Source organism: Galeopterus variegatus, unplaced genomic scaffold (genome assembly GCF_000696425.1).
Source record: "Galeopterus variegatus unplaced genomic scaffold, G_variegatus-3.0.2 Scaffold1004, whole genome shotgun sequence".
Taxonomy (NCBI): Eukaryota; Metazoa; Chordata; class Mammalia; order Dermoptera; family Cynocephalidae; genus Galeopterus; species Galeopterus variegatus.
The window spans coordinates 380,040-402,670 of record NW_007727115.1 but is presented as its reverse complement, the minus strand read 5'-3'; the positions used below and the strand labels follow the sequence as shown (position 1 = coordinate 402,670).

Here is a 22,631-nt window from a genome sequence, read left to right as displayed (position 1 = left end):
GCATGCTCTCATAAACTTTAAGCTTATTGGAGGATGTAAAAACCTCCCTTCCCCACTTGCCTTTAAAAGCAAGTGCTTGTGTGATAATAAACGGAACTGCTCGACAGAACCTCCGCTGCGTCTGAGTGTCCTTTAACAGGCTGGTTGGGGCCGGCAGCTGTGCTCACCTCTCTTCATGGCTCTTTCCCCCCGTCTCCTTCCAATGGGGACCGGAGGAAAAGAGGAATCCGGGCCATTTGCTCGCCCACCAGAAGGGACACCAAGGGAGAGACTGATAACGAGGTAAGGGCTGTTCGGGTCAGCCGGCAGCTGACCTGACCGAGTGGTGCCTCATGTGAGGCATTTTATAAAACTCATGGGTGAAAGGCAAGCGAGTGAGGCCCCCTGCTGCTCGGTCCTGAAAGAAGGTTGAGGAAGGGTGACCAACCAACAGAGTGGCCCCTGCAATTGCGGTAGTCGCAGTGAAGTAATCCGCCTGCGTGTCAGGGTGAGTACCATAACAGGGGGAAGTCCCTGCACTTCTCTGTCCTGTTGCTTCCCTTTGTCCATTCCTCGCAGGGCAACATGGGAGGTGTGTATGGAAAGAGTGACGAGACAGCCTGCAAAGCTCTAAAGTACATGTTAAAAAGCAGAGGCCTAGAAATATCTGACTCCACGGCCACCAATAACTGGTGTCATGTGGTGAAGGTGGCCCCTTGGGCACCTTTGTCCAACTTGTTCTTGTATGAGACTTGGGACCAGGTCCAGACCCTGGCCAGAAAGAATGAGATTGGTCATGGGCTAGACGCCCCCTTAGGGTTCTACCCAACCATCGCTGCCCTAAAGCTTTGCTTCCATCCCGAGCATCAGGAAGGGGCAGAAAGGGATTGGGCTCAGTTCGATGAAGCGAGAAAAAAGGAAACAAAGCTGCCAATGCAAGGCGATGAGCCACTGAGTGATACCTATGCCCCTACCCTTACCCTCCTCTCCCGGCATACTCACCCCATCAAAGTTTAACCAAAGGAGAGAAAGCGGCACCTGAAGAAGTGGAGGAGGCTAGCCCCCCTTTGAAAATACCCCTTGCAGAGCCGCAGGCTTTTCCTGTTATGGATCGCTGGGAACCCCCAGCCATCCGCAGCCCATCAGGGGAAGCGGCCCCTCAGGCCTATCTGGTCAACATTGCCCCTGGTGGAAATAGGAAGGCCACTTGGTACCCTTGGGAAGCTTGTGACCTTAAAGAGCTGAAAAAGGCTGTAACAGAGGATGGGCCCAATTCCCCATGGGCAGAAACCATTCTCCAGGGCTTAGCGCACCAACCCTGCACAACCCAAGATTGGAAAATGCTCTGTAAGGCTGTCCTCCCTCCAAATTTGTTTATCAAATTCTGCACCTTCTTTAAAGAAGAGTGCCATATGCAGACAGAGATAAATCAAGCAGCTAACCCACCCATCCCTATCAGCTTCGGCATGCTGTATGGAACAGCAGATCAATTTAGTACTGGAATCCAACAGGCTGCTATCCCAGCCCCCAACCAGGACCAGGTTAGGGCAACAGCATTAGCCGCATGTAAAAAGGTGGCTGAAGGGCCCAGTGAGCCTGCAATGGCCGGGGTCACCCAGGGACCCTCTGAGGACCTGGCCTCTTTCATAGTTCAGGTGGAACAGAGCATACAGAGAAAGTTTCCCCCAGGTCCTCTCCGGGACCAGTTTGTAAAAATGCTAGTGTAGGATGGCATGACTGCTGACCACGAGCTTGCCTGTGCCGGGCTTAAAGATCGTTCTATGGAAAAGTGGGTCATTGCCAGTAGAGACATTGGAGGCTACCAACAACAAACCAGGGGCTTAACTTCCACTCTACAAGCTCAAGCAGAAACCCTTGCAGGTGCTGTGACCCAGGCTCTTAGTGTCAGGATCCCTAAGGAGAGCCCCAGCCAACCCTCCCATAGGGTTCAATGTTATGGCTGTGGGGAGCAAGGTCATTTCAAAAGGGACTGTCCCAACCGGTAAAATAAAAACCTTCCCTCTACACCATGCCCTAGGTGCGGTAAGCGGCTTCATTGGAAGCGTGAGTGCCAGTCTAAATTTGACAAGAACAAAAAGCCTTTAAACTAGAGGAGGGGCAATTCCCAGCCTCGTCACCCCAAGGGGATACAAAGCCAGAGCCTCCATGCCCTACCAGGCTGCCAGTACCCCAGGCTCATTGGACTATACCTGTAGTTCCTGGTTTAAGACCAAAAATGAACAAGAATTCTTAATACAATGGAACATTAAACATACTACAGGAATTCCCTATAACCCCCAAGGACAAGCCATTGTTGAACGGCATCACCAATGCCTAAAAAATCAATTATTAAAACAAAAAGGGGGAGTCACCTGCCCTCATCAGCAGTTGGGACAGGCACTCCTAACTTTAAACATCCTAAATTTTTCCAAAAATGAACGCCTGTCTGCCTTCCAGAAAAACTGGTCAGCTCAACCACCACGCCCGGAAGTCCAAGTGCGGTGGAAAGACCCCTTAACAGGCCAGTGGAGGGGCCCTGACCCGTTGCTAACTATAGGTCAAGGGTTTGGTTGTGTCTTCCCCCTCAGTGAGTCAACCTCTATATGGGTCCCAGCCAAAAATCTTAAGTTCTTACCAGACACCCAAGGTACTGAGGAGTTTATTGTTTGTATGTTTCAGACTGCATTATGAACCCTTTGTGGATGCTCCAAGTGGCCACCCTCCTCAGGTCAACAAGGACAAGGGCCTCTGCCACTAGGGGAGGTCCCTATGAGCCAGCCAACAAAACCTGGGAGGTCATACAAACCACTACAGAACCAACATGGATTGGATCTGCTATTTCTACAACAAGGAGGGCTATGTGCCGCCCTCAAAGAAGAGTGTTGCTTCTACGCCGACCACTCTGGAGTGGTCAAAGATTCCCTAGCTAAGCTTAGAGAAGGGCTAGAAAAGCGCAAAAAAAGAGTGAGAAGCCAATAGTAATTGGTCCCAAAGCTGGCTTTCAAGTTCCCCGTGGCTCACCACCCTGCTGTCCTCCCTGGTGGGTCCCCTAGCCATTTTCCTTGTCTTAATCATCTTGGGGCCTTACACCATTCACCAGGTTGTGTCTTTTATAAGGCGCAACACCACTTCTCTCATAATGCTCACCCAGGTGGTGGAGGAGGTGGCCCATATTGAAAGCCCTGACAGCCCTTGGGTCAATATGGCCCTTCAAAAAATCAACGCCAATCTGTAAGGCTCTGCCCCGCCCCCACTTGGCTGGATAGTCAATGACGAGTAAGATTTCCAGAGGGAAACAACCTAAGAGAGGCACAGCCACCAGAGGGAATGGAGGCAAGGCTGGGAAGGTTAGCCGCCTCCAGCTGCCTTATTAAAACAAAAAGGGGGAGATGTCAGGCCTTAAGAACTAACGCCACTTTAAGTGACATTACAAGTGGCACCATTATGAGCCCACAAGGGCGTATTAATGTGGCAGCCTAAGATGGCACCAGGAGGAAGTAGGGTGGGAGTGTCTGCGGGAACTTTGCTTTAGCCCTTATTGGCCAAATACGCGTTTCTGTGCTCGGGAACACTGCATGATTGCAATAGCTAGGCATTGAGACAGGATGCATGCCCTTGTAACCTTTAAGCTGATTGGAGGATGTAAAAACCTCCCTTCCCCATTTGCCTTTAAAAGCAAGTGCTTGTGTGATAATAAACGGAACTGCTCGACAGAACCTCCGCTGCATCTGAGTGTCCTTTAACAGGCTGGTTGGGGCCGGCAGCTGTGCTCACCTCTCTTCACGGCTCTCTTCCCCTGTCTCCTTCCAACGGGGACTGGAGGAAAAGAGGAATCCGGGCCATTCGCTCACCCACCAGAAGGGACACCAAGGGAGAGACTGATAACGAGGCAAGGGCTTTTTGGCCGCTGGCCAACCCAACAGCACTCTACCTCACAATAATAAATATAAATAAAATTGAATTAAAATAAAAAACATGCAAATTGCTAGACTTTGAGTAAAGCAGATTACTTTATGTAATGTGGGTGTGCCTCATCCAATCTGTTGAAGGTATTAACAGAACAAAAACTGACTTACTCTGAGCAAGAAAGTATTCTGCCAGCAGACTGCCTTTGGACTTGACCTGCAAGTCGTCCCTGAGTCTTCATTCTGCCAGTCTACCTGAACAGATTTTGGACTCCCCGGGCCTCCAGGCCTCCACAGTTGTGTGATCAATTCCTTAAAATAAATCTGTGTGTGTGTGTGTGTGTGTGTGTGTGTGTGTGTGTGCATACACAGTTGGTCTGTTTTTCTGGAGAATCCTGCCTAATACATGACCCAAGAATTTTCTTTTCTTTCTTTCTTTCTTTTATTTATTTATCATTATTATTGTTATTATTTTACATTCTAAGGTGTTGTTGTGGAGCAGTTGGGGGAAGGGGAAAGGATAGGAGATAGAGTGGGAGGACAAGGAGGGAGGCACATGGTCGAGGCCCAGGGAAACTCCCTCATTCTGACAGGGAAGAACTTTCTGAAGAGACAAAATGCCATAAAAACCCCAAATGTTCAAGAAATTGGTAATTTTCACACTTGTGGACTTTATTGGAAACATTGCTTGAAAAATTAAGTCATCCATACAAATATTAAATGAAAATAAAGAATTCACAAATGATTATGTTATAATATACAAAAATGAATTACAAGAATTAGATCCAAATAAACCTGAGAGTAAGTCTAAAGAAGTTTGTAGCTACAAATGTAGAAAATTGTTGTAATTCATAAAAGGAAAGGTACACAGCTGATAAACAATAACTTGATTATAAAAATGGGTTTAAAAAAAAATCGACAGACCTATAACAGAACTGACCAGTAATGAGTAACAAGATTGAAGTAGCAATCATAAATCTTCCAACAAAGAAAAGCCCAGGATCAGATGGCTTCACTGCTGAATTCTACCAAAACGTTAGAGAAGAGTTACTACCAATTCTTTCCAAACTATTCCAAAAAATTGAAACAGAAACCATTCTCCCAAACTCATTATATGAAGCCAGAATCACTCTGATACCAAGACCAGACAAAATTATAACAAAAAGGGAAAACTACAGGCCAATATTCTTGATGAATTTAGACACTAAAATCCTCAACAAAATACTAGGAAACAGAACACAGCAACATTTCAAAAAGATTATACACCATGATCGAGTGGTATTCATCTGAGGAATGCAAGGATGCTTCAACATATACAAGCCAATAAATGTGATACACCACATCAACAAAATCAAGGACAAAAACCATATGAGCATTGCAATAGATGCAGGAAAAGTATTTGACAAAATTCAACAGTCCTTCATGATAAAGACTCTCAACAAATTAGGTATAGAAGGAAGGTATCTCAACATGATAAAAGCCATATATGATAAGCCCACTGCCAATATCACCCTTAAGATTAGGAACAAGACAAGAATGTCCACTCTCACCATTCCTATTTAACATAGTATTGGAAGTACTTACCAGAGCAATTAGACAAAAGTAAGAAATAAAGGACATCCAAATAGGTAAGGATGAAATCAAATTGTCCCCGTGCTCAGATGACATGATTCTATATATCGAAAATCCAAGAGACTCTACCAAAAAACTCTTAGAGCTGTTAAATGGATTCAATAAGGTTGCAAGATACAAAATCAATATACAAAATCAGTAGCATTTTTATATTCCAGCAACAAACTAGAAGAAACACAGATCAAGAAAGCAAGGCCATTTAACAATAGTAAACAAAAAAATAAAATACCTAGGAATGAATCTAACCAAAGAGGTGAAAGACTTCTGCAATGAGGACTACAAATCACTACTGAAAGAGATTAAAGAAGATACCAAAAGATGGAAAGACATTCCTTGTTCATGGATTAGAAGAATCAATGTAGTAAAAAATGTCCATACTACCCAAAGCCATCTACAGATTCAATGTGATCCCCATCAAAATACAAATGACATTCTTCACAGAAATAGAAAAAGCAATCCTAACATTCATATGGAACAACAAAAGACTCTAATAGCCAAAGCAATACTGAGTAAAAAAAGTAAAGCTGGAGGCATTACATCTCCTGCTTCAAACTACATTACAAATCTATAGTAACACAAACAACATGGTACTGGCATAAAAACAGACACGTGGACCAATGGAACAGAATAGAGAACCCAGAAATCAACCCATGTATTTATAGCCAACTGATCTTCAACAAGGACACCAAGAACATACATTGGGGAAAAGCCTGTCTCTGCAATAAATGGTGCTAGGAAAACTGGATATGCATACGTAGAAGAATAAAACTTGATACATTCCTCTCTCCATATACCAAAATCAACTTAAAATGGATTAAAGACTTAAACATAAGACCTGAAACTTTAAAACTCTGAGAAGAAAACATAGGGGAAACAGTCCAGGATTTGGGACTGGGCAAAGAGTTTATGAGTAACACGCCCAAAGCACAGGCAACAAAAGAAAAAGTAAACAAATGGGAATATATCAAACTAAAAAACTTCTGCACAGTAAAGGAAGAAACCAACAGCATGAAAATACAACCTACAGAATAGGAGAAAATACTTTCAAACTATGCATCCAGCAAGGGATTAATATCCAGAATATACAAAGAGCTCAATCAAGTTTATAGCAAAAAAAAAAAAAAAAAACAACCCAAATAATCCAATTAAAAAATGGGAAAAGTAGCCAAATAGACATTTCTCAAAGGAAGACAAACAAATGGCCAACAGGTATATAAGAAAATGCTCAACATCACGATCATCAGAGAAATGCAAATCAAAATCACTTTGAGATATCACCTCACCCCAATCAGACTGGCTATTACGAAAAACATAGAGAATAACAAATACTGGAGAGGATGTGGAGAAAGAAGAACCCTTTTGCACTGTTGGTGGGACTGTAAATTAGTACAGCTGTTATGGAAAACAGTATGAAGTTTCCTCAAACGACTACAGATAGAACTACCATATAACCCAGCAATTCCATTACTACAGATATAGCCAGAATATTGAAAATCATCAGGTCAAAGGAATACCTGCACTCCCATGTTTATTGCAGCTCTATTTACAATAGCCAGGTGATGGAGCCAACCTAAATGTCCATCAATGGATGACCGGATAAGAAAACTGTGGTGTGTATATACACACACACACACACACACACACACACACACACATACACACAATGGAATACTACTCAGCCATAAAAAAGAATGGAATTCTACCATTTGCAGCAACGTGGATGAGCTTGGAGAAAATTATCCTAAGTGAAACAACCCAGGTACAGAAAGAAAAATACCACATGTTCTCACCCATAACTGAGATCTGAATCCATAAATAAACAAACAATAAAGAGAGACAGAGAGAGAAAGAAAACAACAACAACCATAATAATATGTTGAACTTGTAGAAAGAGAGAAAAGAACTGTGGTTACTAGAGGTGGAAAAGAGGGGGGAGGGGGGGCTAATAAGGAATTGGTTAACAGACACAAAGAATGGTTGTGTATTATAATGGTGAAAAAGCTAACTAACCTGATCTAACCATCACACATTGTACCCAATTATTGAAAATCAACATTGTACCCCACATGTATGTATAATAAAGTTCTTAAAAAGAAAAAAGAATTTTTAAAATGGCCATCAGTACGAGATCAGTGTTGGTGGCTGGAAGTAAATTTTTCTCTTTTTTTATGTAACAGGGAGAATCAGGAGGTAGTATTTAATTTGTTGGATATAAATTGAGAATTGTAGACTATGGTTTAAAGATATGAAGGCAAAATCTCATCTAGAACAAGGTGATATTCAAAGTTTTCAGGAAATACTTTACATAGCTGTGGGTCAAGGAGCTAAGAAAAAAATATATCTAAGTTTAGGTCATTTTTAAATTTAAAAATTTTATTGAACATTTATGTGCTATTTTATGTGCTATTTTATTGACAGTAGGTATAATGGCTTTTCAAGATACTTCAAACATCTTAGAAAGAAGGCAAATTACAAATTCTGGATGTTTACACATCCAAATAAATGAATTACAGTAGTTTTGGGTAATGTCCATTGTGTCTCTGGGACTACTTGTCACCCAAGGAGAAACTTGCAAGCCTTCCTTTAATCCTTTCCCCCAAGGCCTTATTAGACCTACTGAGCGTATATGGGGGGCTTCTATTCTCCAAGGCCATTCCCATTGTACTGTCTGTCCCTGTTGTAAATAAGTTGGGGCCAGTAAGAGAATCTTTCCATTCTTGCCATATCCTGGCTTCAAAGCTTATCTTTAGTAGTGATTTGCAGCTGTATAGGTGCTGCAGCCCTACGCAACAGAGCTTCCACTGGAGAGGGCCCGCCCTTGTGGAGTTTCTCATTTAGAATCCTGTCTGCCAGGGCCTAGCCTGTGGCGCACTCGGGAGAGTGCGGTGCTGGGAGCGCTGCAGCACTCCTGCCGCGGGTTTGGATCCTATATAAGGATGACCGGTACGCTCACAGCGCTCACTGGTTGAGCACAGTGTGGCAGGTCTCAAAAAGGAAAAAAAAAAAAAAAGAATCCTGTCTGCCATAACTGCCATGTCCACCCCTTTGGGGATGGGGGTTGGGCAGATAGCCTTAGTCCCTTTTTTAAAAGACCATTGTACTGTTCAATCATTCCCACTGCCTGGAGATGATATGGCACATGTAACTTCCACTGAATAGACAACTGGGAAGCCCACTTCTGAACCCCATGTCCAGTAAAGTGGGTTCCATTATCACTCTCTATGACTACAGACTGGCCATACATGGCCATAAGGCTATTCAATGCCTTCACAGTGCTTACCTGGTCTGGGGCCTTACAAGGCCATTCAAACAGAAGACCAGTAGCTGTATCAACAGCTGTGAAGATGTACCTGAAATTCTCTGACCTCAGCAGTGGTCCAACAAAGTCCACTTGCCATCAAGTCAGGGGCACCCTTCCTTAAGTTATTTGCCCATCTGAATGGGGCACCTACCAGGGGTGTGGTTCTCTTGAGCACATACTGGACAAGCATGATGGTCATTCGCTGCATCTTCCCATTTTATAGGCAGGGCCCATCTTTCAGCTGCTATCCACATGGTTTTACTGCCAGCATGCTGCATTCATTGATGTAACCACTGGGCTACATCGGTAGCTGGGGCTCTCTCTAGCCGTTTCTCCTTAGCCAAGGCATCACTTTCATCATTTCCTGGGCTGACTAAGGGGAAGTGTCCTGTGACATGGAAAAGAGTTACTTCTCTCTCATGTCCCAATTCCCATAACTCTTGCCACATGGCTTGTTGGTGGCCTACCATCCACCGTTGATACTTCCAAGTAGAAATCCAAAGGGTTAAGCCTTTGTACACAGCCCAGCTGTCATTACAGATGGTTAATGGTCCAGGCTCATTTTTTATCACCATCCACACTGCTCCCAATTCAGCCCATTGACTGCTTTTCCCTGTGCCATTTTCATACCACATAGTATCTGTTAAGGACTGGAGAGCAACCACTGTCCCTGATGCTGAAGGTCCCATGCTAGAGCCATCTGTATACCAAGTTGTTCTGTGATAGGTCCCTGTCGCTCAAGGAAAGGCGTAGCCTCCACCTCCATGGGTAAGGGTTGTGCCAAAGTTTCCTTCACAACCTCTACTGGGCCTAGCACAGTTTACAACTCTTTGGACAGGGGACTTGTTGACACAGTGCTCCTTTGTTATATATATGCTCCCCATTTAGACAGAGTGGGAGTCTGAGCTATGCCTGTTTGAGAGTTGGTGGCCCATGTGTGCAGCCAACCTAGTATGGGGTATGTCATCCTTACTAGGACTTTAGAAATTCTTGTGATAGCTTCAGTGGCCATCAAGGCAGAATACCCAGCTGCTAACTATTTTTCTATTAGAGAATAATGCACTTCAGCACCCTTCCAGAGCTGAGACCAGAATCTGTTCAGAATTGGTCCAGTCTCTGCCACAAACCCCATCCTAACCCTTCCTGGGTTATATGTACATCTGATTCAAAAGGCTTAGTGGGATCAGCCACTTGTAAAACCTGTACTTGCTGTATTGCCTTTTTTGTAGCTTGGTAAGCCTGTTTTACTTCCTCAGTCCAATCCCAGAGGGCTCCTTTCTTTGTTAATGCATATAGTGGGCATGCCTTTTGGGCCATATGGGGTACGAAAGCTCTCCAATACCCCAGAAGTCCCAAATATGTCTGTAGCTGAGCTACAGTCCTGGGTCGAGGGTATGCCTGTATCTTGTCTATAATAGCTTCTGGGATGACTTGTCTTACCTGACCAGACCACTTCCAGGAATTTGACTGACAGCCTAGGTCCTTGCACCTTGTCTGTGTTCATGGCCCACCCACACTGTCCCAATTGACTTAGCAGCATTGGAGCTGCCTAGGTTAAATATGTAAGAGAATCAGAGGTTAGTAACACATCATCAATGTAGTGAAACATTGTAACTGTGCTGGGTCTAGTCCACTTGGCTAGGTCCCCAGCCACTAAACCATGACAGATGGTTGGGCTAGGCAGATAACCTTGGGGCAATACTTGAAGGGTACACTGCCTCCCTACCCAGGTGAAGGCAAACTGATCTTGGCTATCAGCTGAGATTGGAATAGAGAAGAAAGCATTTGCAAGGTCCAATACATAATGGTAAGTTCCCAGCTGAGTTGTCAGCTGATCCATCAAGTAGTGAACTGAAGGCACAGCTGCATGCAAAGGAGGTGCTACTTTGTTCAGTTCTTGGTAATCTACAGTCATTCTAAAGGTACCATCAGGCTTTTTCACCAGCCATACCAGAGCATTAAATGGGTTATGAGCCGGACAAATAATGCCAACTTTCTCTAACTCCAATATAGTGGCACCTATCTCTGCATGTCCTCCTGGTAGGCAATACTGCTTTACATTAACTATACATCCTGGCTTGGGTAACACCTGTGGGTTGTATTTAGCATATCTCCATAACACAGGCTTTAATGTCCTTATTTGCAGCCAAAATTCTCCAACTGTTGTTTATAGGTGCAAACTATAAAGTACATCCATACCCAAGATGTATTCAGCTACTGGGGAGATATATAAGGTATAGACATGAGGGGGCAATTGTCCTATTCCCAATGGCAATGACACAGCTTTGACTTCAATAGTATGTCCTCCACAGCCATCTATACGAACTGTGGCCCCTGGAAACTTATCTGGATTGCCATATATCAGGCTACATTTGGCACCTGTATCCACCAATGCCAAAGCACACTGCACATTCATCCTCGACCAATATATTGCCAATTCAACATGAGGCCTCCGGTCCTCGCCTGCCTGCAAAAGATGAGTACCTTGGCCCATTCCCTAATCAGAATGAAACAGTTCAACCACCTCCTCAGGAGCAATCAAAAAGTCCTTTAAATCCACTGAGTGTACCTTGCTACCTGTTTCTGGACATTTAGTGAAATGCGTTCAGGGCGCAATTGCTCCCACAAGGCAAATAGGATCGCATTTGGCTGCCAGTCAATTTTCTTTTTATCAACCCCTGCTGCAAGCAAGTCAAGCCACATCTGCTTATGGCTAGTCTTGCTTGGTCCCTTCTGGTTAAAATCCCGAGCATTTTGGGGGGGGGGTTTGGTCTTAGCCACCTTTCAGACCCTTTTTGCTTGTCTTCTGTCCTCTACTTCACCCAAGCCAGCTATCATGGCCATTACCTCATGTATAGGACGACCAATTTATGGGGCCATCAGTGACCCAAAGAACGTTGATGGGGCATTTTGCAGCACTATGTCTCTCATGCTGCCTGTAAAACTTTCATCATCTGGGCCACAGGTGTTCACAGTAAACATAGACGGCCTCATCCCCAGCTCCCAAATTATTTTACCAACTCAGTATATGTTTGCCATTTACTCACAATCTTGGGCAGTTCTCCAGCATTCACCTACATGGTTTGGGCAACTGCATTCACCCATTCCATTAAAGTGTGATTACCTGGCCCTTGTGCATATCTGCAGCTATTCTGTAGCCACTGTCTCAGGGATGGGTGTATGGTAATGGAGGCCAATTTTTCCATCTCCTCACCGGAGCACATCACACCATCCATCCCAAGGTCCCATAACCACAACAGCCAAGCAGCCAGGGGCTCCCCCTGTTTCTGCCAGAACTGTCTCCCCAAGTCAATTAATTCAACCTGGGTATACAGAACCTAGGTAGTGAATTGGGTCACCTGTGGATTGCCCACTTGTTGTCCTCCCAGTCCCATAGGCTGTTCATGTTTCATTTTCTGGTGCACAACAGGTAGTTCCTAGAGAAACATGGTCTCCCCCAACTCACCACTGCATTTGTCATCTTCCCTGGTGTGAGAAGCAGGGGTGGCCAGTTGCTGCATGTCATCCTCCAGGACATTTATCCATGCTTCCAACAACTCTGCTTGCCACTTCAAATCTTGATCAGTTTGCAGTATAGTGAACAGTAGCCAGCTCTAGTCAGCAGAAAAGTGGCCATCAGGTACCACATACTCAAGGATAGCCACATTTCCTCCCCTCCTAAGGGGTTCTCCACTGTAGTGCCTGGTATATGCTGATTTGAAGTATAGTGAGCAACAACCAGATCCTGGTCACCAGGAAAGTGGCCACAGGGCACAACATATTCAAGAGTAGCCACATTTCCTCCTTCTCCCAAAGGGCTTTTGGCTCCTGTACCTGCTCAGAGTCCTGCCGACTACACCAATTGTCTAGCTAGGGCTAGGGCTCACAAACCCCTTGAATCCATTGTCCAGACTGGGTCACAAACCCTTCACCTGCAGGTCTACAAGCTAGGTAATAGGAAAATGTCCTTGGAGCTGTGGGTGAATAGGCTTTATTTAGAGCTAGGAGCAGCTGAGCCAATATGGCTCCCCAGAGCCCTGTCCTCTAGAAGCTTCGTACATCTGCACTGTTAGTCCTTTATACTCAAGTTCATAATCAAAAAAAAAAAAAAAACCTGGATGCACACGCATAGTCACATTAGAACAAGGAACACCCATGTGCATGTGCATACCCACCTCAGATGCTCCACAAGCCTCCGAACATCCAAGGGGCCCTGACCAATTTCCTTATATTTTACCAACATGCATTAACAAAGACAGTTGCTTTATATTGGTTTTTATAATTTACACTGTAAAATCTAACTGGATTTAACTTAATGTCATTTAGATGTTTTACTCTATGTGGCATTACTTAAGGAAGAGTTGTGCTATTGTAATTATGTAGAAATTCAAATCTGTTTTGTTCTTGCATATTATGAGCAAATGATGAAAGAGTCATTAGGTGTAAGTTGACAAAATAGATGGTTTCTTTCAAAATAACATTTAGATTTGTAGTAGTAATTTATTTTTATATTTTAGATATTTTCTCATAACACTGTGCCAAGAGTGAAGTTGAATGAGAAACTTAATGTAACAGGGATACAAAAAATTGTTCATCATTACAAAGCATGCAAATAAAGTATATTCATTTACATGCTGTAATATTTTTAGATATATTAACTATAAAAGCCAAAAGTAGAAGGTTGTAAAATCTGAAATGCAGACTTACCTTACGATCACACCGAAGGCAGAATTTCCTTTCTCGGTGGTACAGAGCTCCATGCCTCTTGCATGTTCTACATGATAATAACTATGTTTTATTTTGTTTTGGTTTTTGATATGGAATAGCCTACTACATTTGTTTATTAAACTGTTTTTACAATTATGTTTATTTGGTGTAAATAATAATTTTTCCAATATCCACCTTATTTTATAAAGATATATTAAAATAATCTCATGATCCCTGTTTTAGTCAGTTTTCTGTTGTTTATAGCAGAATACCTGATATTGGGTAATTTACAAAGAAAAGAAATTTATGATTACAGTTTTGGAGGCTGAGAAGTCACATCTGGTGAAGGCTTTCTTGCTGGTAGGGACTCTCCACAGAGTCCAGTGGCAAAGCAGGGAATCACATAGTGAGGGGGCTGTGTTTCCATATGCTTTTTTCCTCTCCTTATAAAGTACTCAGTATACTCCCTGATAACCAATTAAACCATTGACCCACTAATCCATGAATGAATTAATCCATTCATGAGGGCACAGTGCTTATGACCCAATCACCTCTTAAAGGCCCTTCCTTTCAAGTATCATATTGGGGATTAAGTTCTAACATGAGCTTTGGAGGGGAGAAATATTCAAACTATAGCAATCCCTTTGGAATCTGACTCTAGTATCAAGCAGATCTGGGTTCAGAATTTTGGCTCAGCCACCTACTAAGTTTGGTTGACTTAAACTCTCTCAGCCTCAGATTCCTTGTCAATAAAATGGTAGAACAAAAGATACTTTGCATAGCTGTGGTTAAGATGGGAAGAAAATATAAAAATATTCTAGCTAAATTCCTGGCATATAAAGAGTAATCCATAAATGATAATATTATTAATTAATTTTGGTTGGAAAATCAATGGACCGTAGAGGTGTGGGTTTATTTTTGGACTCTCATTTCTCTTCCATTGATCTATATGTCTATCCTCAGTCCAAGACCAGAATGTTTTGATTACTGTAGCTTTGAGGAAAGTTTTGAAGTCCAAAAGTCTGAGTCCTCTGACTTTGTCCTTCTTTTTCAAGACTGTTTTGGCTATTTTCAGGTCCCTTCCATTTCCACATGAATTTTAGGATGAGATTTTCATTTCTACTTCAATATCTTTCAATGAACAATGTTAAAAATATCCAGCTTTATTAACTGCCTATCTTCAGTGAGACACAAATACTACCAAAGCTAAACATACTTCTATTTTTTTTCTAATTTGCTCCACTGAGCAATGAAGATAAGACGTCTGGATGATGGCCTTGAAGACTGCCTGATGACCTAGCTCTGCCTTTTACTCAAATGTTTCTCTTTTATTTATGGTATGAACAGTCATTCAGCATCTTGTTGTTTCTAGCAAATGACTGAATGTTACATTTTCCTTGGTTCATTACTAGGTGTAAATTTAAAAGCAAATTTGAAGGCACTCATATTAACACCAGCCTAGAGCAAAATGACAATGGAGTTTTTTTCAATCAAATGTTTTCAGATAAAAAAAAATTATGCAGTATATTACACAAGAAATTTTACTCTTCAAAATTTTTTTTTTACTGTATCCTTTGCACTTTCCCAGAATTTTCTATTGTGTGAAATTATCCAAACCAGTTCTAGGGGACTTTGGAGAAATGTACGAAGAGGTCAGATTAGTATAGGTTTTTATAGTGACTCATTGTTAATGATTTTCATGGTTGAGTCAACTGAATTTGACTCACCCTTATCTATCGTTTCAGAGATGCTTCACTGATCTTAGAACTGACATGTATTTCCTTTATTCTGTCCTTGATACATTCTGCATATAGTAAGTATTAAAGCAGTTACAGAAGAATTCATTGACAATAAGTATACAGAATTCATGGACTATTTCAACTTTTTAAAGCAACTTATTAAAATGTTTCTAATGTTCTCACCTGACCTTAATTACTGACAATTTCATTTTGTATACTAGCTTCCTTTGCCGCAGGCTGCTTCTCACTTTGATTACTTCAGGGCATTATTTATTTACAATACATTACACTTGGACTCTATGCATTTCTCCTGATGCATACATAGCTTCTTGATTCTATTATAGGTGTTTTTTCCCCACAAAATGGTTTGGGGTCCCATTACCAGGCAGATTACATTTCTTAATTAAAGTGGGTAGGTTTATAAATTGGAGCTGAAAGCATTTAGCTCCTCCTGGAAACTCGTTTTGCCATTCGTCACTTGAAGTTTTCTTCCTCACATTCACACGACCTTTAACCAGAGGGCAAAAACGCTCCTGATTTAGACAGGCTATATTTAGATAAATTAATCCTATGAAATATAAAATGTCACTCACTAATTCCCCAATGTGCATTGAACAATGAAAATGATATGTAATGGACAATCAGACAAAATATAAAAATTGCAGTGATCCATTACAAAGATTATATTTCCTAATGAGTCTATGATTTTAACAGTATTGTATAGTGTTAGAATGTTCATATTATTTAAGTTTAATTTTGAGGGGTGAGATTACTAATTTTATGTTTTTTTAAAAATACAGTTAGTTGAAATGGATGCGAACAGGGCAGACATTTTAATAAAATGTGATAGAATTTTAGAAATAAGTTCCTTAAAGATTATCTAGTTCATTGGACTACTGCTTAGATTCCCTCCTTCTGTTATAGCCATGACCGATATCACTAATCAATACTTGCATTTTAGTTGGGAGCCTGGACCTCTTTCTCAAGTTGTCACTTGTGATTACACCTATTTGCTATAATTTATCTTAATCTAATCCCTTTGTTTTATAGATGGAGAAACTAAAGAGCAAATAAGCATATTGATTTGTATAATGTCGTAAAAAGTTATTTACACAGTTAAAATGAGAACTCTGGTCTTCTAGCTAATGGTACCATGTTCTCATTAAACCAAATTCCACCTCAGTCTTCACTGTTCTATTGCTAATTTCACACTCATACATGTACACATACCCACAAAGTCAGATATGGATATGGATATATGTACACACCTATTAGGGAAAAGGCAAATAACAACTGAAAATCTAAACAAGGTAAGAGCTTCCTAATATCTAGTATGAGGCAAATACCCCACAACATTCACATTTAAGGTTTGCACAACTGTTGGATGATTGCACTTCCTGGAAAAAATGACCAAATTCAATAATATACACCTCAAAAGGATAATTTCCTGTGTTTTAATTTATACTGAACACTAAATTATTGCTAAACATCAACTGTACCTAAAATATTTTATCATTATTCATGTGTTTCCAGATTTTGTGCTTGTTTTTTTCCTGAGAAATTGACATTTCCACCAATGTTGTCATAAATAGAGGATATGTGTCATCTTGATATAAAAGAGTAAATGATACAGTTTTAAAACTTATTTTTATTTTTTACTGAGAGATCATTTGCATATCATAAAATTCACCCTATAAAGTGTACAATTCAGTGGTTTTCATTATGTTTATAAAGTTTTGTTACCATTACAATTATTTAATTCCAAAACATTTTTACAACCCTCAAAAGAAAACCTGTGCACATTAATATCATTCCTCACTATCCTCTTTCCCGAGCCTCTGCTACTCACCATTCCACTCTCAGTCTCTATGTACAATGTATTTAGTCTGTAGATTTCATATCAATGGCATCATACAATACATGGCCTTTTGTATCTGGCTTCTTTCACTTATCATTATGTTTTTGGTTATCTCCTGAAATCTCCTTTTCCAGCTTTATTATTTGTTTAGTATTTTTATCATTACTATCTTTTGTCATTTAAAAAAGTGTCTCTTAATCACAACAACATATTTTTTTAATTTCATGGCTCTTTAATTTACTATAATCTCAAATAATAACATGTTGTAGTTTTATTCTTATAGTGTGTGATATTGAGAAAAAAGCAGGAAGTTAAATAAAAATTAAAATATTAAATAGAAAAGTAAAGAGAGAGAGAAAAAACAGAAAATGTCACCAAGCCCTTTTTCTCAAATCCATATATATATATACACACACACACACACACAAATATATGTCTATATAGATATTCATTTTAACTAAACTAGTTGGATTGGATTAGAATATCATGAAGTCCTTATGAAAAAATACTCCTTATGAAAAAGTATTCTGTTTCCAAAATATTTATATCTTTTTCTTTTATTTCATAGAATTATAAAGAGACATTAAATAAGCTACATGTTTGCAGAAATAATTACTAATCATAGCAGCAAATTTGAACTTTGAGAGAAAAATATAGGAGTAAAGCAGCTTTATGTCACTAAAGCTTTATGCAGGGCTGTTTATATACTTAAAGGAGTATTTAAAGTTAGCAATGCTAGAAGATGGCAGAATAGACAGTCCTCAGCATCACTCTCTCCCCAAAATCAACCAATTTACAACTATATAAAAAAGCAACAACAGCCAAGCTGGGGCCACTACAGCTCAGGGGAAGAGGAGGACAGACCTATGGAATGCATGAAGGCAGGAGAAGCCACGATGAGAGAAAGAAAAAACTGCTCTGACAATATCATGCCATGGCTTCTTTAAGGCTGGAGCTGCTGAGCCCTCACAGAAGGAGCTGGCAAAAGCCACAGCTGAGCCCTTCAGATGAAGTTGCTTGGAGGTGGCAGGGGAGAACAGGGTCTTGGTGGCCCCCAGGCCAGCAAGACCACTAATAAGGTTTCTGTGGACCCATATAGGAGCAAGGAGCCACAACAACTGAAAAAATGGAGCCACTCAGAGGCCAGTGAGTCATCACAAGGGACTGGTGCATGGCCCACCCCATGGAAAGTGTTTGGAATGTGGGAAGTGGGGGAGACAGGCCCACCTGGGGAACACTGGGGCACAGCTAGGACAGCTGATCTGCCACAATCAGTGTAGGACCCCTCAGAGGAGACTTGTCAGGAATATAGAATTGCATGGGGTGCAGTTTGATGAAAAGACTCAGGCTCAGATCAGAGTTACTACACAACCCGGGTGCACTGAGTCTCTGGAGAGCCGGAAGTACCTCTAAAGTCAACCATTATAACCTTAGCTGCACATAAAGCCTTCCCTAGGGAAACAGCAGCAGAGCAGCAATTTAGCTCAATCATAGAGCTAAAGTACTGGTTCCCACAAGAAGTTCCTCCACTTCAGAAGCAAAGGCCAAAAACTTAGCTCTGGTTCAGACATACCGCCAGAGCCTCAGGTCCACCTGGGAATGTGAGGTATGGAGCCAAGGAATAGAGCCCCATCCCACAACCAGGCATACTTCCAGTGCCTCAGGGGCTGCCAGGAGACCCGAGGCATGAAGCCAGGAACTGGACCCCCCTCTCTTCAACCAGCACACCACTCCAGCACCTCAGGGCCCACCTGGGGACTCAAAGGATGGAGCCAGGGAACAGGCCCTCCCCACAACCAGGAACAACACTAGCACCAAGGAACATGCCAAAAACATCACTTCCATGTGGGTGGCCCACCACAGCTACCACAATAACCATGACTGCCATGAAAGCAGCTAGATGCCACAACCACCACACAGATGGTCTGCCAGCCACTGGAGTGCATTGAAACAAGAAAAGTCACCAGCAGAGATAAGAAAGGAAGAGGATGTCTCTTTCCACAAAGCCCATTCCAGAGTGACAGAAGAAGCATCTGCTCTATGATAATACTGGGGGACCTGATCACACCTCTCAGCATTGAACAGATCATCTAGGCAACAAATCAACAGAGTAACCATTATTCTTTCAGAAGGAGAGAAGAAATCTAGGGTAATTAGAGGGGAGAAGCGGGGAGGGTAAGGGGGATTGAGTGAGACAAGGATTAGACAAGGGGCATAAAGAATAAATGTGATTTGTAACAATATATGTGCTAGTAATATTGATTTGATCAACATATCTCAACATCAACCCCCCAAAATATGTGTAATCAATTTTGATTCACTAAATTTTTTTTTAAAGTAATAAAGTTAGCAATGCTAACAATTTCTCATCTTTTCATAAATTAAACATAATTTCATGCTCAAATTTGTGTCTAAAGATATAATTCCATTAAACATAAAAATGAAATCAATCTAAATTATCTCTTCTCTCTATTTGAAAATGTTCATTGAACTATGCCCATGACACTTCAAGTCTAACCAAAAATTGAGTCAATAAATGAAATCTCAGTATGCAAATAGGTCACAAAGCTTATACAACAAAAACATTATTACAAGTGTTGCATGGTCCTGTATTTTGGCTCATTGACTTGGCTCACTGATCACTCTGATATACACATCTGCTGACATAAGATTTATCACCCATCTTTTAATTAAATTGTTGAAGCATGATGGAGGAGTCATGATTGCAGGAATAATGATTGCATTTAATTCTCTTATTTAGCTAATTTCAGGATAGTTTTTAAACTTTTTGGAAATAAAAAATCTTAATTGAAACTTATTAAAGATTGTAAAGACATTAATATCTTTTGATATTAATCCTAGAAGTATGTTTTATATAATTAGCATTTTTTCATAGTTCTTTCTCTGTTATAGCTATGTAGGCTTTCAACTAGGTTATTACTCATAAACTACAGAAACTTGAAGCTATAATGGACTAAGTGATCATATAGTCATAGAAAGGTCTGTATCTACCATCAAAGGCAACTAGTTGCCTGTTCCATTTTAAAATATTTTTATGTGTGAAAAACTTTCTAATCCTTTGAATAATTTTAATAGGAATAATAGTCTTGGCATGTGGTCATAGCCACTATAACTCTCACTATACCTAGGTGGGGAAACTGGAGATACCTATGGATAAAAAAATTAGGATCTCTATGCTCACTGGAAGCTCTTAAAAACTGCATTCACTGATGTTGTTCTTGCAGCCACCTAAAGTATATACCTAATTGGATTCAGACAATGAACTCAGATTTTATCCTTCTAATTCACCTTTTTATCCTGCTCTCCTTTCATCTCCTAATTCTTCTGTATTCGTATGAGCTCTTTGTCACTCATGTTTTAGATACATTTAAATTCAGCAAGCACCCTCTTTCTGCAAGGCATTATAGAAACACTGAGGAAGAGATAAAAGAGAATGAGGCATAGTCTTTGTCAATAGGAATTCCTGATTTTGTAAGTATACAGACATGTTTAAATATCTTTAACATCGTGAAGACAGATTAATGCTACAGTGCAATTGGATTTTCCTTCTAGCTGTACCACTTAACAACTCTGTCACCTTGAGTAAGATATTTAACCTCTGGAAGTCTTCATCTCCTCATTTGTAGTTGAGATAATTTATATAAACCACTTAGTTCAGTACTTGGTACAATTCCAAAAAATTGTTGGCCATTAGCGAATTACTGTTTTTTAAATGGTGACAGATTATATTTCTATGAAATCAAGAGAGTCATATAGGATGCCATGAAACATCCCTGCCTCTGTATTATATTAAACCTCTGCATTGTATGATAACAAACAAAATTTTTATTGCATTACCTGAGAATATAGAGATATATAAATATTAGAGATTCATAGGTTTAACTCCTCCATAATTTTTTTCATGTGTTTATACTTCTCCCTGCCTAACCAATTCCAGCCTTCAGTCTGTTATTGCCCCTACACGCAAATAAATTTCCTACAAATGCTATAGATTATTCAACAAAAATAAAGTAACTCTTTTCTATGTGCTCATTTGAGGAGATGCATAAATGAGTAAATTGAAGTTCCTGTCCTTACCGTATTGTTGGGAGGAAAAAAATAAACCAACACTTAGAACGAAATGATAAAAGTGATGGCCAAAGTGGAGCCTTACGCCCAGGCCATGTGCAGGTATTTTATTAGGGAAGTGATCACAAGGATGGAGTGAAGGGCAGTGAGACTGAAACAGGGAAGAGGCAAATCTCTTACAAGAATGTGTTACCCAGCTGGCCCCAACTATTGGAAACTGGCACATTGTCCGACTGGATCACAGACCTTTCTTCCCCATCCTCTGAAGGTCCTGAGTCAGGTAAGCGAAAGAAAAACCCAGTAGTAGGCTGCCAGCAAAGTGGACATGCTTTATTTTTGGATGTGAGCTCTGCCCACCNCCTTAGATATAAGATGCCTATGTAACAGTGAGCCACCTGTCCGATGATTTCCAACCTATGGATCAACATATCTCAACATTGAACCCCCAAAATATGTATAATCAATTTTGATTCACTAAAGTTTTTTAAATAAAGTTAGCAATACTAACAATTTCTCATCTTTTCATAAATGAAACATAAGTTTCATGCTCAAATTTGTGTCTAAAGATATAATTCCATTAAACATAAAAATGAAAACAATCTAAATTATACTATCTCTTCTCTCTATTTGAAAACATTCATTGAACTATGCCCATGACACTTCAAGTCTAACCAAAAATTGAGTCAATAAATGAAATCTCAGTATGCAAATAAGTCACAAAGCTTATACAACAGAAACATTATTACAAGTGTTGCATGGTCCTGAATTTTGGCACATTGACTTGGCTCACTGATCACTCTGATATTCACATCTGCTGACATAAGATTTATCACCCATCTTTTAATTAAATTGTTGAAGCATGATGGAGGAGTCATGACTGCAGGAATAATGATTGCATTTAATTCTCTTTTTTAGCTAATTTCAGGATAGTTTTTAAGCTTTTTGGAAATAAAAAATCCTTATTGAAACTTATTAAAGATTGTAAAGACATTAATATCTATTGATATTAATCCCAGAAGTATGTTTTATATAATTAGCATTTTTTCATAGTTCTTTCTCTGTTATAGCTATGTAGGCTTTCAACTAGGTTATTACTCATAAACTACAGAAACTTGAAGCTATAATGGACTAAGTGATCATATAGTCATAGAAAGATCTATATAGACCGTCAAAGGCAACTAGTTGCCTGTTCCTTTTTAAAATATTTTTATGTGTGAAAAACTTTCTAATTCTTTGAATAATTTTAATAGGAATAATAGTCTTGGTATGTGGTCATAGCCACTATAACTCTCACTATACCTAGGTGGGGAAACTGGAGATACCTATGGATTAAAAAATTAGGATCTCTATGCTCACTGGCAGCTCTTAAAAACTGCATTCACTGATGTTGTTCTTGCAGCCACCTAAAGTATATACCTAAT

The 22,631-nt window shown here is 40.5% G+C and overlaps 1 protein-coding gene across 1 annotated transcript in view; it reads left to right on the top strand.

Annotated features, from left to right (window-relative positions):
* Nucleotides 1–1,712: 1,712 nt before the first annotated feature.
* The window catches only part of TUSC3 (tumor suppressor candidate 3), a 313,374-nt gene continuing 292,455 nt past the window's right edge, over nucleotides 1,713–22,631 (top strand). Inside the window, exon 1 of the mRNA XM_008574162.1 lies at nucleotides 1,713–1,860. Coding sequence (XP_008572384.1) covers nucleotides 1,713–1,860 — 148 coding nt within the window. The remainder of the gene's footprint in view (nucleotides 1,861–22,631) is intronic.